This window comes from Oncorhynchus keta, unplaced genomic scaffold, assembly GCF_023373465.1.
Source record: "Oncorhynchus keta strain PuntledgeMale-10-30-2019 unplaced genomic scaffold, Oket_V2 Un_scaffold_17242_pilon_pilon, whole genome shotgun sequence".
In the NCBI taxonomy this organism is placed as follows: Eukaryota; Metazoa; Chordata; class Actinopteri; order Salmoniformes; family Salmonidae; genus Oncorhynchus; species Oncorhynchus keta.
The window spans coordinates 215,272-232,667 of record NW_026290817.1 but is presented as its reverse complement, the minus strand read 5'-3'; the positions used below and the strand labels follow the sequence as shown (position 1 = coordinate 232,667).

Sequence of the window (17,396 nt, the reverse complement as noted above, 5' to 3'; positions counted from 1 at the left end):
TTTAGTTTTTCAAATTCCAAGTATTATCCGATCAAGAATATCAACAGGTACAGATACGAGTATGTGTAGATGGACTCACCTCTAGTATACAGAATCGATGACTGTACTGATGAACTTTGTTGTGCCATCCAACAGACCAGACAGACAGTGTCCCAGACCCAGGAGAGGCGGAGCTGCTTGCCAAGGCCATCCTACTGTGTGTTGACATAGAGGGGAGGACTCAGAGGTCTGGAGGAGAGCAGACTACTGGTGTCAGCGGTGGGATGGACTCGCTCTTACACCCCCTACTGGACACACTGAGCAGGCTCCACACTAATGTCTACCTGCCGCTACGCAAGACTGACAAGAGCCTGCAGCTGCTGCTACGACTATTGCAGCTCACACCAGCCAGACACACCCCTGCTGCAGTACTGCAGCTCACACCAGCCAGACACACCCCTGCTGCAGTACTACAGCTTACACCAGCCAGACACACCCCTGCTGCAGACCTGCAGCTCACACCAGCCAGACACACCCCTGCTGCAGTACTAGAATGAACAAGCCAGACACACCCCTGCTGCAGACCTGCAGCTCACACCAGCCAGACACACCCCTGCTGCAGTAGAGAATGAACAAGGTATCTACTGCACTCTGTACTCTGCTGTACTATACTCCACAGTACTCTACTGTACTGTTCCCTGCTCTACTGTACTCTACTGTATTCTGCTGTAAACTACTGTGCTCTACTGTACTGTGTTCTACTCTACTGTACTCTGCTGTACTCTACAGTACTGTACTGTACTCTGCTCTACTCTACTGTGCTCTACTGTACTCTACTGTATTCTGCTGTAAACTACAGTGCTCTACTGTACTGTGTTCTACTCTACTGTGCTCTACTGTGCTGTGTTCCACTCTACTGTGCTCTACTGTGCTGTGTTCCACTCTACTGTGCTCTACTGTGCTCTACTGTGCTGTGTTCCACTCTACTGTGCTCTACAGTGCTCTACTGTACTGTGTTCTACTCTACTGTGCTCTACTGTGCTGTGTTCCACTCTACTGTGCTCTACTTTACTGTGCTCTACTGTACTCTACTCTGCTCTACTGTACCCTTCTCGACTCAACTCTTCTCAACTTGACTCAAGTAGTGATCCATAGCAGTGATTCAAATTGATTCTTAGTAATGATCCACATTGATTCATAACACTGGAAACATGCAAAATAAGATGTCATTCATTGTTTTCTTTTAAAACAACTGTTTTGTCTTCTGTCTCATAAAGAAGACAGTGTGACGGTCTCCATGGAAACGTTGGTTCTGGGCGTGGTGGAGCCCATTCAGGAGTTTATCCTCCGAAGACTGAGTGGAGAACTACAGGAGGTGAACACACACTCTCACTCTCACTGTCACTCACTCTCACTGTCACTCTCTCTCACTGTCACTCTCTCTCACTGTCACTCTCTCTCACTGTCACTCTCTCTCACTGTCACTCACTGTCACTGTCACTGTCACTCTCACTCACTCACTCACTCACTCACTCACTCACTCACTCACTCAGTGTTCATAAACCCAATTGAATTGATTACTCAGCCTGATACCCAGAATTTGTAGGAAACTGGTTGGAATGAATCAGACGGAGGCCCAGCTACAATTGTCAGGAATGTTTATTTATGAGAGCTCTGCCTATCATTTCCGGTACATTGGTCTATATACCTCACATTTCGTCATAAATGTCCCTCCTCCTCTCAGATACAATGGCAACATAGTTCTCAACACAAGTCTTCTTCTACTCACAAATAGTCTGCCACCTGTTAAACAATCTACTACAAGCCCAAGGTCTCTCCCCTCCCTGGGTGGGGGCAGAATGTCCTGTAAGGAACACAGTATTCCAGCCTGTCTGACGATAGCTCCATTTTGTTTCTCACTTACACCCTGCTTACTTACTAAAAAGGAACAGAAAGTCCTTGTTCTAATTTTTGACTAAAACTACACACATTAGATCTAGTTTTATGATTCTAATAAGTTTCATACAGTGACAGGGTAGTATTCTGTTAGTTATAGTTCTACGCTAAATGTATACATCATTTAGTCATTATTCATAAAACCCATAACACTCACTCACTCACTGTCACTCTCGCTTTCACTGTCACTCTCTCTCGCTTTCACTGTCACTCTCTCTCGCTTTCACTGTCACTCTCTCTCGCTTTCACTGTCACTCTCGCTTTCACTGTCACTCTCTCTCGCTTTCACTGTCACTCTCTCTCGCTTTCACTGTCACTCTCTCTCGCTTTCACTGTCACTCTCTCTCGCTTTCACTGTCACTCTCGCTTTCACTGTCACTCTCTCTCGCTTTCACTGTCACTCTCTCTCGCTTTCACTGTCACTCTCTCTCGCTTTCACTGTCACTCTCTCTCGCTTTCACTGTCACTCTCTCTCGCTGTCACTCTCTCTCGCTGTCACTCACTCAATCTCACATCCTACAACATTGATCATGTACCTGCATTTCTCCTCTGCCTGTGTTTTGTTTGTCTGTCCTCTCCAGCTATGTGATGTAGAGCGTGCTGAGCTCTACCTGTCAGTGCTGAAGGAGGTGGTGCTGATGTACAGTGTGTTAGAGTGGAACCACTCCAAGGTACAGGAGGCCTATTTCCCCAGACTCCTCCGATACGTCCTGAGGACCCTAGAAGCTGACCAGGTACAGTATTCCAGGATCGACCTCTCCTCTCTCAGGCTGCTCTCCTTCGCCAGTCACTTCATACATCATTGGATTCATGTGTCAATTTGAATAATGGGATATTTTCTTTAGCAGTTAGACTCTGATTTCAAAAAGACTAGTTGAACTGCTATTTGTCATATTGATATTTATCATGGTTTTCACTATAAAACTGGAAGGGACTTGTGTGTGTTTCTCTTAGATCCCCTCTGTGGCGGGTCAGGTGTCCAGGGCGGTTGCCATGGCGTCGTTGGCCATGACCTGTGAGGTTGCAGCGTTGGGAGTGTTCAACCTCCAATCAGAGACCACGATTCTACTGGTCCATCTGTCTAGCTACTTCTACTCCCCTGCGCCACCCCCAGCCCCTCCTCTCTCTCTGGTCAACTTCAACCAGACCCTGCTGAAACCTCCAACTGCAGCTCAGTCAACAGGGTCAGTACAGAACACTTTGTGTAGTATATATAATGCATGGTATTGTTTAAATGCAGATGTACTGTATCATCAGGACAAGGTGTTGTATAGTAAACCACTAGTATAAACACTATATGACCCTCGTTTCTCTGCCAGTCACGGCTCTAAATTGTGACTGTTTTGGTCACATGCTCTTCAATAATTTGCTGTTCAACCTGGAATTTACATGTGGGAGAAAACCCAGAGGTTACAGGTCAAATGGAGATTGTGTCAAGGATATGCACATCTACATACAGGGAGCTGCTAATGTATTGGGACAGTGACACATGTGTTGTTGTTTTGTCTCTGTACTCCAGCAGGATTGATACAATGACAATGAGGTTAAAGTTCAGACTGACAGCTTTAATTTGAGGGTGTTGTCCTCCCATATAAGGTGAACCGTATAGAAATTAAAGGTACATAGTCCCCCCTTTTTATGGGACCAAAAGTATCGGGTCAAATCAACTTATGTGTATTAAAGTAGTCAAGTTTAGTATTTGGTCCCATATTCCTAGCACACAATGATTACATCAAGCCAGTATTTGGTCCCATATTCCCAGCACACAATGATGACATCAAGCCAGTGACTCTACCAACTTGTTGGATGCATTTGCTGTTTGTTTTGGTTATGTTGCAGATTATTTAGTGTCCAATAGAAATGCATGGATTTTATTAGGATCTCTTTTAGCCCAAGGGCTAGTCCAAGAGTCATTAAGAAATGTTAAACATAGAAAAGTAAAAACACAACATCCACATTCCTGTTACCTATACATATTACACCACCCAGCCTAACCCTCCTCCACCCACATACCTCTTATTTTGAAAAACGTTTTTAATGAATTAGCAGACACTCTTTTCCAAAGGGACTTACAGCAGTGAGTACATACCTTTTCATGTTTTATTATTTTCATACTGATCCCTGTGGGAATAGAACCCACAACCCTGGTGTTCCAAATGCTATGCTTTACAACTGAGCCACAGAACCTAGAACTCACATGCACATATGAATTTAAATACAACAGAACATATTACAATAAACCTCTTAGCTCCACTCTAGTCGTTTTAAGACATCTTAACACAACTATTTGGCAAGTTAGTTTTTTTTCTCCTTTCCATAAAACTAAAAGCTATTTTGCAGAGTCTTGGAGTGTAGAATCAGATTGGTCGGACCAGCGTTGGACAGACCTCAGCGTGGGAGCTTCTTGTTTTAGTTTCTGTCTGTAGGCAGGGATCAACAAAATGGAGTCGTGGTCAGCTTTTCCGAAAGGAGAGCGGGGCAGGGCCTTATATGCGTCGCGGAAGTTAGAATAGCAATGATCCAAGTTTGTAAGTCGCTCTGGATAAGAGCGTCTGCTAAATGACTTAAATGTAAATGTTTTTCCAGACCTGGTTGCGCAATCGATATGCTGATACAATTTGGTAGATGTGTTGTCTGGGAGATAGTAGTATCAGTGGGCCTTGCCAATATCTCTGAAATATTAAGAGTTTGTCATCTGTCACAGTGTTTCAGAGCAGGGTCCTCTCCTCAAGGACTGGGGCCGTATGGCAGCTCATTTCATCCGGGACCAGTGGACGTGCCTGGGATACGGGAGGCGAATAGGCCCACCCGGGCCCCTGGAGCTCCCCAGGGCGTCAGGGTCCCTCCAGGCTGCTATAGAGGCTCTGTCTCTGCTACCCAGTGGCCTGGTACTGCCTGTACTGGACTTCATGGCCTCCATGTTGCCAAAGGTGAGTCTTAGCATTGACTACAGCTGATATTGTCATGTCCACTACCTGGCTGAGACATTCTATCTCACCCAGCTCTCTACAGGCTTGGCCACACCAATAACCATGTTTAAAGGAATAGTTCACCAAAATTACAAAACAACATGTTTCCTTACCTTGTAAGCAGTCTATGGGGAAAGACAGTGAAATCCAAGCCTTGGTTTTGTTTAACAGCTGATTTAGACTGCAACAGTGTTTCAGTGGTCATGTGGCCAAGTCATTTATGTCCTGCTTTATATGGCTTCTGATAAGGCAATATGAAATAGTGAACCTGTATTTCTCCCTCCCCCCACCAGGTGGTGCTGTCTGAGGAGGCCCTGTGTGTAGAGGCTGTGACTGTCTCCTGGAAGCTGGTGCTGGGACTGAGCAGTAACCCTCATGACTTTTGGCCCACCCTGCAGGGCTTTGTGACCATGGCCTTTCACCACAGCCTGCTGGAGTTAACAGAGGAGCAGGCACCTGGGCTCACTGTTACTCTACAACAGGTAACTAGAGGGAGGCATGGGGTATCAACACCTGGGTTCACTGTTACTCTACAACAGGTAACTAGAGGGAGGCATGGGGTATCAACACCTGGGTTCACTGTTACTCTACAACAGGTAACTAGAGGGAGGCATGGGGTATCAACACCTGGGTTCACTGTTACTCTACAACAGGTAACTAGAGGGAGGCATGGGGTATCAACACCTGGGTTCACTGTTACTCTACAACAGGTAACTAGAGGGAGGCATGGGGTATCAACACCTGGGCTCACTGTTACTCTACAACAGGTAACTAGAGGGAGGCATGGGGTATCAACACCTGGGTTCACTGTTACTCTACAACAGGTAACTAGAGGGAGGCATGGGGTATCAACACCTGGGTTCACTGTTACTCTACAACAGGTAACTAGAGGGAGGCATGGGGTATCAACACCTGGGTTCACTGTTACTCTACAACAGGTAACTAGAGGGAGGCATGGGGTATCAACACCTGGGTTCAAATGGTGTTTAAAATCTTTCAATTACTTTGAGCTGTTTTCTGAGCTCACAGATAGACGGACTATTCTATTGGTTCCATTTCGCCAGGCTAGCTCAATCAAGAGCAGCTAAAGTATTTTAAAGAAAATACATCCTAATTGAACCCAGGTCTGTATGGACAGATCTGTGTTGTGGCAGGCAATGTGCTACATATTCACTACTTGGAGAAATGGCAAGAAGTTTCAAGTGTTTAACAGAAGATGTTGTGGTTATTATGAGTATTTAAACACAGTGTTGATGTGGACACAACTGATGTGTAATTAACCCACTACTGACTCCTCTCAATCTCTAGATAGCCGTTGAGTTGATGGAACTCTCCCAGGCCAAGACCGGTGTATTCAACGTTCTGATCCAACACTGCTGCCACACCTGGCTGCCCTCTGACCCAGGAAGTGAAGGCCAGAGCCAATCACATGCCATGTTTTCCAGTGCCCTTCTGCACCTTGACATCCTGGCTGAGGCATGTGTGTATGGACCTGTGTTCAGGAGGGACCAGAGGTGGGTGTGGAGTGTGAGAGAATGTGAGTGAGAATGAGAATGTGAGATACAATGTGAGAGGTGTGAGAGAGAGAGACAGAGAATGTGAGAGAGTGTGTTATTGGAGTGGTTGTTGTGGACTGAGGGTCTGGATAATGGATTGTCTTCTCCATAGGCTGATCCAGGAGGTTCAGGTCTATGTGGAGAGGCTTGGAGAGGAGTGTGCTGCTAACACTGCAGTCCCCAGGTCAGCTGCTGAACTCACTTCATCTACTGTACAATAGTGTAGTCTACTGTAGTCTACTGTACTGTTCTGTCGTCTACTCTACTGTTCTGTTCTGTCGTCTACTCTACTGTTCTGTCGTCTACTCTACTGTTCTGTCGTCTACTCTACTGTTCTGTTGTCTACTGTACTGTTCTGTCGTCTACTCTACTGTTCTGTCGTCTACTCTACTGTTCTGTCGTCTACACCACTGTTCTGTCGTCTACTGTTCTGTCGTCTACTCTACTGTTCTGTTCTGTCGTCTACTCTACTGTTCTGTTCTGTCGTCTACTCTACTGTACTGTTCTGTCGTCTACTCTACTGTACTGTTCTGTCGTCTACTCTACTGTTCTGTCAACTCTACTGTTCTGTCGTCTACTCTACTGTTCTGTTCTGTCGTCTACTCTACTGTACTGTTCTGTCGTCTACTCTACTGTTCTGTTCTGTCGTCTACTCTACTGTTCTGTTCTGTCGTCTACTCTACTGTTCTGTCGTCTACTCTACTGTTCTGTCGTCTACTCTACTGTTCTGTTGTCTACTGTACTGTTCTGTCGTCTACTCTACTGTTCTGTCTCTACTCTACTGTTCTGTCGTCTACTCTACTGTTCTGTCGTCTACTCTACTGTTCTGTCGTCTACACCACTGTTCTGTCGTCTACTGTTCTGTCGTCTACTGTACTGTTCTGTCTACTCTACTGTTCTGTAGTCTACTGTACTGTTCTGTCATCTACTGTACTGTTCTGTAGTCTACTGTTCTGTCGTCTACTGTACTGTTCTGTCGTCTACTGTACTGTTCTGTCATCTACTGTACTGTTCTGTCTACTCTACTGTTCTGTCATCTACTCTACTGTTCTGTCTACTCTACTGTTCTGTCGTCTACTCTACTGTCCTGTCTACTCTACTGTTCTGTAGTCTACTCTACTGTTCTGTCAACTGTACTGTTCTGTCTACTCTACTGTTCTGTAGTCTACACCACTGTTCTGTAGTCTACTGTTCTGTAGTCTACTGTTCTGTCGTCTACTCTACTGTTCTGTCGTCTACTCTACTGTTCTGTAGTCTACACCACTGTTCTGTAGTCTACTCTACTGTTCTGTAGTCTACACCACTGTTCTGTAGTCTACTGTTCTGCAGTCTACACCACTATTCTGTACTCTACTGTTCTGCAGTCTACGCCACTGTTCTGTAGTCTACTGTTCTGTCGTCTACTCTACTGTTCTGTCATCTACGCTACTGTTCTGTAGTCTACTCTACTGTTCTGTCATCTACGCTACTGTTCTGTAGTCTACTCTACTGTTCTGTAGTCTACTCTACTGTTCTGTCGTCTACTCTACTGTTCTGTCGTCTACTCTACTGGTCTGTCGTCTACTCTACTGGTCTGTCGTCTACTCTACTGTTCTGTAGTCTACTCTACTGTTCTGTAGTCTACTCTACTGTTCTGTAGTCTACTCTACTGGTCTGTCGTCTACTCTACTGTTCTGTCGTCTACTCTACTGTTCTGTCGTCTACACCACTGTTCTGTCGTCTACTGTTCTGTCGTCTACTGTACTGTTCTGTCGTCTACTGTACTGTTCTGTAGTCTACTGTACTGTTCTGTCGTCTACTGTACTGTTCTGTCGTCTACTGTACTGTTCTGTCGTCTACTCTACTGTTCTGTCGTCTACACCACTGTTCTGTCGTCTACTGTTCTGTCGTCTACTGTACTGTTCTGTCGTCTACTGTACTGTTCTGTCATCTACTGTACTGTTCTGTCGTCTACTCTACTGTTCTGTCGTCTACTCTACTGTTCTGTCTACTCTACTGTTCTGTCGTCTACTCTACTGTTCTGTCGTCTACTCTACTGTTCTGTCGTCTACTCTACTGTTCTGTCGTCTACTCTACTGTCCTGTCTACTCTACTGTTCTGTAGTCTACTCTACTGTTCTGTCGTCTACTCTACTGTTCTGTCTACTCTACTGTTCTGTCGTCTACTCTACTGTTCTGTTCTGTCGTCTACTCTACTGTTCTGTTCTGTCGTCTACTCTACTGTACTGTTCTGTCGTCTACTCTACTGTTCTGTCGTCTACTCTACTGTTCTGTTCTGTCGTCTACTCTACTGTTCTGTTCTGTCGTCTACTCTACTGTTCTGTTCTGTCGTCTACTCTACTGTACTGTTCTGTCGTCTACTCTACTGTTCTGTTCTGTCGTCTACTCTACTGTTCTGTTCTGTCGTCTACTCTACTGTTCTGTCGTCTACTCTACTGTTCTGTCGTCTACTCTACTGTTCTGTCGTCTACTCTACTGTTCTGTCGTCTACTCTACTGTTCTGTTGTCTACTGTACTGTTCTGTCGTCTACTCTACTGTTCTGTCGTCTACTCTACTGTTCTGTCGTCTACACCACTGTTCTGTCGTCTACTGTTCTGTCGTCTACTGTACTGTTCTGTCTACTCTACTGTTCTGTAGTCTACTGTACTGTTCTGTCATCTACTGTACTGTTCTGTAGTCTACTGTTCTGTCGTCTACTGTACTGTTCTGTCGTCTACTGTACTGTTCTGTCATCTACTGTACTGTTCTGTCATCTACTGTACTGTTCTGTCTACTCTACTGTTCTGTCATCTACTCTACTGTTCTGTCGTCTACTCTACTGTTCTGTCGTCTACTCTACTGTTCTGTCGTCTACTCTACTGTTCTGTCGTCTACTGTACTGTTCTGTCATCTACTCTACTGTTCTGTAGTCTACTGTTCTGTAGTCTACACCACTGTTCTGTAGTCTACTGTTCTGTCGTCTACTCTACTGTTCTGTCGTCTACTCTACTGTTCTGTAGTCTACACCACTGTTCTGTAGTCTACACCACTGTTCTGTAGTCTACACCACTGTTCTGTAGTCTACTCTACTGTTCTGTAGTCTACACCACTGTTCTGTAGTCTACTGTTCTGCAGTCTACACCACTGTTCTGTAGTCTACTGTTCTGCAGTCTACACCACTGTTCTGTAGTCTACTGTTCTGTCGTCTACTCTACTGTTCTGTCATCTACGCTACTGTTCTGTAGTCTACTCTACTGTTCTGTCATCTACGCTACTGTTCTGTAGTCTACTCTACTGTTCTGTAGTCTACTCTACTGTTCTGTCGTCTACTCTACTGTTCTGTCGTCTACTCTACTGGTCTGTCGTCTACTCTACTGTTCTGTAGTCTACTCTACTGTTCTGTAGTCTACTCTACTGTTCTGTAGTCTACTCTACTGGTCTGTCGTCTACTCTACTGTTCTGTCGTCTACTCTACTGTTCTGTCGTCTACTCCACTGTTCTGTCGTCTACACCACTGTTCTGTCGTCTACTGTTCTGTCGTCTACTGTACTGTTCTGTAGTCTACTGTACTGTTCTGTCGTCTACTGTACTGTTCTGTCGTCTACTGTACTGTTCTGTCGTCTACTCTACTGTTCTGTCGTCTACACCACTGTTCTGTCGTCTACTGTTCTGTCGTCTACTGTACTGTTCTGTCGTCTACTCTACTGTTCTGTCGTCTACTCTACTGTTCTGTCGTCTACTCTACTGTTCTGTCGTCTACTCTACTGTTCTGTCGTCTACTGTACTGTTCTGTCATCTACTCTACTGTTCTGTCGTCTACTCTACTGTTCTGTCGTCTACTCTACTGTTCTGTCGTCTACTCTACTGTCCTGTCTACTCTACTGTTCTGTAGTCTACTCTACTGTTCTGTCGTCTACTCTACTGTTCTGTCTACTCTACTGTTCTGTCGTCTACTCTACTGTTCTGTCGTCTACTCTACTGTTCTGTAGTCTACTGTTCTGTAGTCTACACCACTGTTCTGTAGTCTACTGTTCTGTCGTCTACTCTACTGTTCTGTCGTCTACTCTACTGTTCTGTAGTCTACACCACTGTTCTGTAGTCTACACCACTGTTCTGTAGTCTACACCACTGTTCTGTAGTCTACTCTACTGTTCTGTAGTCTACACCACTGTTCTGTAGTCTACTGTTCTGCAGTCTACACCACTGTTCTGTAGTCTACTGTTCTGTCGTCTACTCTACTGTTCTGTCATCTACGCTACTGTTCTGTAGTCTACTCTACTGTTCTGTCATCTACGCTACTGTTCTGTAGTCTACTCTACTGTTCTGTAGTCTACTCTACTGTTCTGTCATCTACGCTACTGTTCTGTAGTCTACTCTACTGTTCTGTAGTCTACTCTACTGTTCTGTCGTCTACTCTACTGTTCTGTCGTCTACTCTACTGTTCTGCAGTCAACTGTTCTGCAGTCTACTGTTCTGTCGTCTACTCTATTGTTCTGTCTACTCTACTGTTCTGTCTACTCTACTGTTCTGTCTACTCTACTGTTCTGTAGTGTACTGTTCTGTCGTCTACTGTTCTGTCTACTCTACTGTTCTGTCATCTACTCTACTGTTCTGTCGTCTACTGTTCTGTCGTCTACTGTTCTGTCATCTACGCTACTGTTCTGCAGTCTACTGTACTGTTCTGTAGTCTACTCTACTCTACATTTTATCTCAGTTGGTAGAGCATGGGGCTTGTGATGCCATACATAAAATGTATGCACCCATGACTGTACGTTGCTTTGGATAAATGTGTCTGTTAAATAGTATATATTAGTATTATTTATTACTGTAGTGGGACTGGAACCTATAACCTAACCCCTCACTGTAGTGGGACTGGAACATATCACCTTTGCCCTCACTGTAGTGGGACTGTGACCTATAACCTAGCCCCTCACTGTAGTGGGACTGGAACATATCACCTGATCCCTCACTGTTGTGGGACTGGAACATATTACCTGACCCCTCACTGTAGTGGGACTGTGACCTATAACCTAGCCCCTCACTGTAGTGGGACTGGAACATATCACCTGATCCCTCACTGTTGTGGGACTGGAACATATTACCTGACCCCTCACTGTAGTGGGACTGTGACCTATAACCTAGCCCCTCACTGTAGTGGGACTGGAACATATCACCTGACCCCTCACTGTAGTGGGACTGGAACATATCACCTGACCCCTCACTGTAGTGGGACTGGAACGTATAACCTGACCCCTCACTGTAGTGGGACTGGAACATATCACCTGACCCCTCACTGTAGTGGGACTGGAACATATCACCTGACCCCTCACTGTAGTGGGACTGGAACATATCACCTGACCCCTCACTGTAGTGGGACTGGAACATATCACCTGACCCCTCACTGTAGTGGGACTGGAACATATCACCTGACCCCTCACTGTAGTGGGACTGGAACATATCACCTGACCCCTCACTGTTGTGGGACTGGAACATATCACCTGACCCCTCACTGTAGTGGGACTGGAACATATTACCTGACCCCTCACTGTAGTGGGACTGGAACGTATAACCTGACCCCTCACTGTAGTGGGACTGGAACATATCACCTGACCCCTCACTGTAGTGGGACTGGAACATATCACCTGACCCCTCACTGTAGTGGGACTGGAACATATCACCTGACCCCTCACTGTAGTGGGACTGGAACATATCACCTGACCCCTCACTGTTGTGGGACTGGAACGTATAACCTGACCCTCACTGTAGTGGGACTGGAACATATTACCTGACCCCTCACTGTAGTGGGACTGGAACATATTACCTGACCCCTCACTGTTGTGGGACTGGAACATATTACCTGACCCCTCACTGTTGTGGGACTGGAACGTATAACCTGACCCTCACTGTAGTGGGACTGGAACATATTACCTGACCCCTCACTGTTGTGGGACTGGAACATATCACCTGACCCCTCACTGTAGTGGGACTGGAACATATTACCTGACCCCTCACTGTTGTGGGACTGGAACGTATAACCTGACCCTCACTGTAGTGGGACTGGAACATATTACCTGACCCCTCACTGTAGTGGGACTGGAACATATTACCTGACCCCTCACTGTTGTGGGACTGGAACGTATAACCTGACCCTCACTGTAGTGGGACTGGAACATATTACCTGACCCCTCACTGTAGTGGGACTGGAACATATCACCTGACCCCTCACTGTAGTGGGACTGGAACATATCACCTGACCCCTCACTGTTGTGGGACTGGAACATATCACCTGACCCCTCACTGTAGTGGGACTGGAACATATCACCTGACCCCTCACTGTAGTGGGACTGGAACATATCACCTGATCCCTCACTGTTGTGGGACTGGAACATATTACCTGACCCCTCACTGTAGTGGGACTGGAACGTATAACCTGACCCCTCACTGTAGTGGGACTGGAACATATCACCTGACCCCTCACTGTAGTGGGACTGGAACATATCACCTGACCCCTCACTGTTGTGGGACTGGAACATATCACCTGACCCCTCACTGTAGTGGGACTGGAACATATCACCTGACCCCTCACTGTAGTGGGACTGGAACATATCACCTGACCCCTCACTGTAGTGGGACTGGAACATATCACCTGACCCCTCACTGTAGTGGGACTGGAACATATTACCTGACCCCTCACTGTAGTGGGACTGGAACATATCACCTGACCCCTCACTGTAGTGGGACTGGAACATATCACCTGACCCCTCACTGTAGTGGGACTGGAACATATTAACTGTCCCTCACTGTAGTGGGATTGTAACATATCACCTGACCCCTCACTGTAGTGGGACTGGAACATATTACCTGACCCCTCACTGTAGTGTATTCAGGCTATAAAAACATGGAGTCGACCACATCACTGACAATAGTGGACCTTCTTTGTACTATAGTCAACAGTGAATGTAGTCCCTATTTCTCTGCAGAGATACATTTATCTCTGAGCTTTCTCTTTCTCTCTGGCAGTGATAACCGGGATGACCAGTTCCCACGTGTGTGTGTCGTGGCGTTCCTCAGCCGCCTCCAGCCCTCCAATCAGCTGCATGAGAGACTGATGGAAGAACTGGTTCTCTGCTTGCTGAAAAAGGTAAGACCAGGGCTCTTCCTCAATTAGTCTTTCCTCGCGTCCTCTCTCCTTACCTTACAGGAGAACATCCTAGGTTCCTCCTCTGAGATCTTATCCTCCAATTCATTTTGAGGAGGAGGTGACCAGAGAGGACCGTAGGAATCAAGGAAAGACTGACACAGCTGGAGATTTGGCTTGTTTATAGACCATGATGTCTACTCATTCAGTGTGTGTGTTCATAGCATCACACACATGAATCCAGTTCATACTGCAGTAATATATTAAAGACCACTGTCCATCTCCCTAAGCTCCAACACAGTAGTTAATGTGTAGTTTTAAGTCTTTTTCTCTTTCAGGATGAGGCCATATCGAAGTCAAAACAGCGTTACTATAGCAACTCCCTGCAGCATCGTGTCAAGAACAGGGTGTGGCAGACACTACTGATGCTGCTGCCCAAACTGAGAGGGGTGAGACACACAGACACATACACATACACACCTGAATGAAACCTCTATTAACCCTGTGTTTGTGTTCATCCAGGAGTTTGTAGGTACCGTTCTGGGTCGTGTGTTTGAGGCAGGTTTCGTCAGTAACCAGGCCTCAGTCAAGTACCTGATAGAGTGGAAGATGGTTCTAATCCTAGTCCAGTATCCTGAACACATAGACCGACTCTGGGCCTGCTTCAGTGTGGTGAGTAATCTTAGTCCAGTACCCTGAATACAGACTGACTCTGGGCCTGCTTCAGGGTGGTGAGTGGCAGATGGTTTTAATCCTAGTCCAGTACCCTGAATACAGACTGACTCTGGGCCTGCTTCAGGGTGGTGAGTGGCAGATGGTTTTAATCCTAGTCCAGTACCCTGAATACAGACTGACTCTGGGCCTGCTTCAGGGTGGTGAGTAATCTTAGTCCAGTACCCTGAATACAGACTGACTCTGGGCCTGCTTCAGGGTGGTGAGTAATCTTAGTCCAGTACCCTGAATACAGACTGACTCTGGGCCTGCTTCAGGGTGGTGAGTGATCTTAGTCCAGTACCCTGAATACAGACTGACTCTGGGCCTGCTTCAGGGTGGTGAGTAATCTTAGTCCAGTACCCTGAATACAGACTGACTCTGGGCCTGCTTCAGGGTGGTGAGTAATCTTAGTCCAGTACCCTGAATACAGACTGACTCTGGGCCTGCTTCAGGGTGGTGAGTAATCCTAGTCCAGTACCCTGAATACAGACTGACTCTGGGCCTGCTTCAGGGTGGTGAGTGCTTACCCTTTTCGGCTGTGTATATGACCACTGCAGGAATTGAACCCTCAACCTTGGTGTTGCTAGTGCCATGCTCTTACCCACTGTGCCACATAATACCACAACTGGGATCTATTGTATTGTCACTGAATGAAAAGTGGCTTCTATTTTCACTGGCTTAAAGAACTTGTAATAGTCAATATTGATCTATAGCCAATGTGTCTAATTGATGTGTTTTGTGTCTGAACAGGATCAAGAAAAGACCAAGACCAGTGTCTGTACCTTCCTGTCTGTGTTGGTCCACCTCAACATCATCATGCCTCAACTCAAGGAGAAGGTAATATCACATGTCACCATCATAAAGTAAAACCTTCAAAGCACAGGGGACTCTTCCTCCTCTCCTGAGCCCCTCTCCTCCTCCTCTGTGTCCCTCCCCACCAGGCAGTACTGTGGCTTAAGGCCATGGACACGATCCTCCAGTTGTGTTTCAGCCATAACTTCAGTGTTCACACTTCTCTCCCTTCTCTCTGTCTCTCTCTGTCTCTCTCTGTCTCTCTCTGTCTCTCTCTGTCTCTCTCTGTCTCTCTCCTTCTCTCTGTATCTCTCTCTCTCTCTGTCTCTCCTTCTCTCTGTCTCTCCTTCTCTCTGTATCTCTCTCTCTCCGTCTCTCTCTCTGTCTCTGTCTCTGTCTCTCCTTCTCTCCGTCTCTCTCTCTCCGTCTCTCTCCGTCTCTCTCTCTCCGTCTCTCTCTGTCTCTCTCTCTCCGTCTCTCTCTCTCCGTCTCTCTCTGTCTCTCTCTCTGTCTCTGTCTCTGTCTCTGTCTCTCCTCTCTCCGTCTCTCTCTCCGTCTCTCTCCGTCTCTCTCTCTCCGTCTCTCTCTGTCTCTCTCTCTCTGTATCTCTCTCCCCGTCTCTCTCTGTCTCTCCTTCTCTCTGTATCTCTCTCTCTCTCTCTCTCTCTCTCTCTCTCTGTCTCTGTCTCTGTCTCTCCTTCTCTCCGTCTCTCTCTCTCCGTCTCTCTCCGTCTCTCTCTCCCCCCGTCTCTCTCTGTCTCTCCTTCTCTCTGTATCTCTCTCCCCGTCTCTCTCTGTCTCTCCTTCTCTCTGTATCTCTCTCTCCGTCTCTCTCTGTCTCTCCTTCTCTCTGTATCTCTCTCTCTCCGTCTCCCTCTCTCCCGTCTGTCTCTGTCTCTCTCTCTCTCTGTCTCTGTCTCTGTCTCTGTCTCTGTCTCTGTCTCTCCTTCTCTCCGTCTCTCTCTCTCCGTCTCTCTCTCTCCGTCTATCTCTGTCTCTCTCTCTCTCTGTCTCTCCTTCTCTCTGTATCTCTCTCTCCGTCTCTCTCTCTCCGTCTATCTCTCTCTCCGTCTCTCTCTGTCTCTCCTTCTCTCTGTATCTCTCTCTCCGTCTCTCTCTCTCCGTCTCTCTCTCTCTCTCTCTCTCTCTCTCTCTCTCTCTGTCTCTCTCTCTCTGTCTCTCCTTCTCTCTGTCTCTCTCTCTCCCCGTCTCTCTCTGTCTCTCCTTCTCTCTGTATCTCTCTCTCTCCGTCTCTCTCTCCGTCTCTCCTTCTCTCCGTCTCTCTCTCTCCGCCTCTCTCCGTCTCTCTCTCTCCGTCTCTCTCTGTCTCTCTCTCTCCCCGTCTCTCTCTGTCTCTCCTTCTCTCTGTCTCTCTCTCTCTCCGTCTCTCTCTGTCTCTCCTTCTCTCTGTATCTCTCTCTCTCCGTCTCTCTCTCTCTCTCCTTCTCTCTGTATCTCTCTCTCTCCGTCTCTCTCTCTCCGTCTCTCTCTGTATCTCTCTCTGTCTCTCTCTGTCTCTCTCTCTCTTTCTCTCTCTCTCTCTCTTTCCTTCTCTCTGTATCTCTCTCTCTCTCTGTCTCTCCCTTCTCTCCGTCTCTCTCTCTCTCTCTTTCCTTCTCTCTGTATCTCTCTCTCTCTCTCTCTCTCTCTCTCTCTCTCTCTCTCTCTCTCTCTTTCCTTCTCTCTCTCTCTCTCTCTGTATCTCTCTCTGTCTCTCCCTTCTCTCCGTCTCTGTCTTCTCTCTTTCTCTCTCTCTCTCTCTTTCCTTCTCTCTGTATCTCTCTCTCTCTCTCTCTCTCTGTCTCTCCCTTCTCTCCGTCTCTCTCTCTCTCCATCTCTCTGCCCCCAGGCAGTACAGTGGTGTAAGGCCCTGGATGTTATTCTCCAGTGGTGTTTCAGCCATAACTTCAGTGTTCGTCTGTACGCCCTGCTGGCCCTGAAGAGGGTGTGGGGTCTGGAGGGGGCGAGGGCCGAGGAGGGGGCCGGGGGGGCGGATGGGCTCGGGGGGCTGGCCACCGTCGTTAAGGCCTGTCTGCACCAGGCTGAGGCCATGCAGAGTACTGGGTGAGTGAGTTACATATCAACTAGGATTATTATGTTGCCAAGGTTGCCGCAGGAATCACATTCTAAAATTCATACAGTCACTGTACATCTGTACACTGTACATCTGAACATGTATACATGCATGACTGTAAGTCTCTGGATAAAAGTGACTGCTAAATGGCATATATTACTGGAAGTCACTTTTTAAAAATTTAACCAGGCAAGTCAGTTAAGAACAAATTCTTATTTTCAATGACAGCCTAGGAACAG

The 17,396-nt window shown here is 46.8% G+C and overlaps 1 protein-coding gene across 1 annotated transcript in view; it reads left to right on the top strand.

Annotated features, from left to right (window-relative positions):
* The window catches only part of tarbp1 (TAR (HIV-1) RNA binding protein 1), a 51,749-nt gene that overhangs the window by 8,165 nt on the left and 26,188 nt on the right, over positions 1-17,396 (top strand). Inside the window, 14 exon segments of the mRNA XM_052514298.1 lie at positions 136-533; positions 535-616; positions 1,257-1,354; positions 2,517-2,669; positions 2,890-3,119; positions 4,640-4,865; positions 5,198-5,443; positions 6,213-6,418; positions 6,573-6,644; positions 13,460-13,580; positions 13,916-14,026; positions 14,100-14,249; positions 15,042-15,128; positions 16,933-17,147. Of these exon segments, the coding sequence (XP_052370258.1) occupies positions 136-533; positions 535-616; positions 1,257-1,354; positions 2,517-2,669; positions 2,890-3,119; positions 4,640-4,865; positions 5,198-5,443; positions 6,213-6,418; positions 6,573-6,644; positions 13,460-13,580; positions 13,916-14,026; positions 14,100-14,249; positions 15,042-15,128; positions 16,933-17,147 (2,395 nt within the window).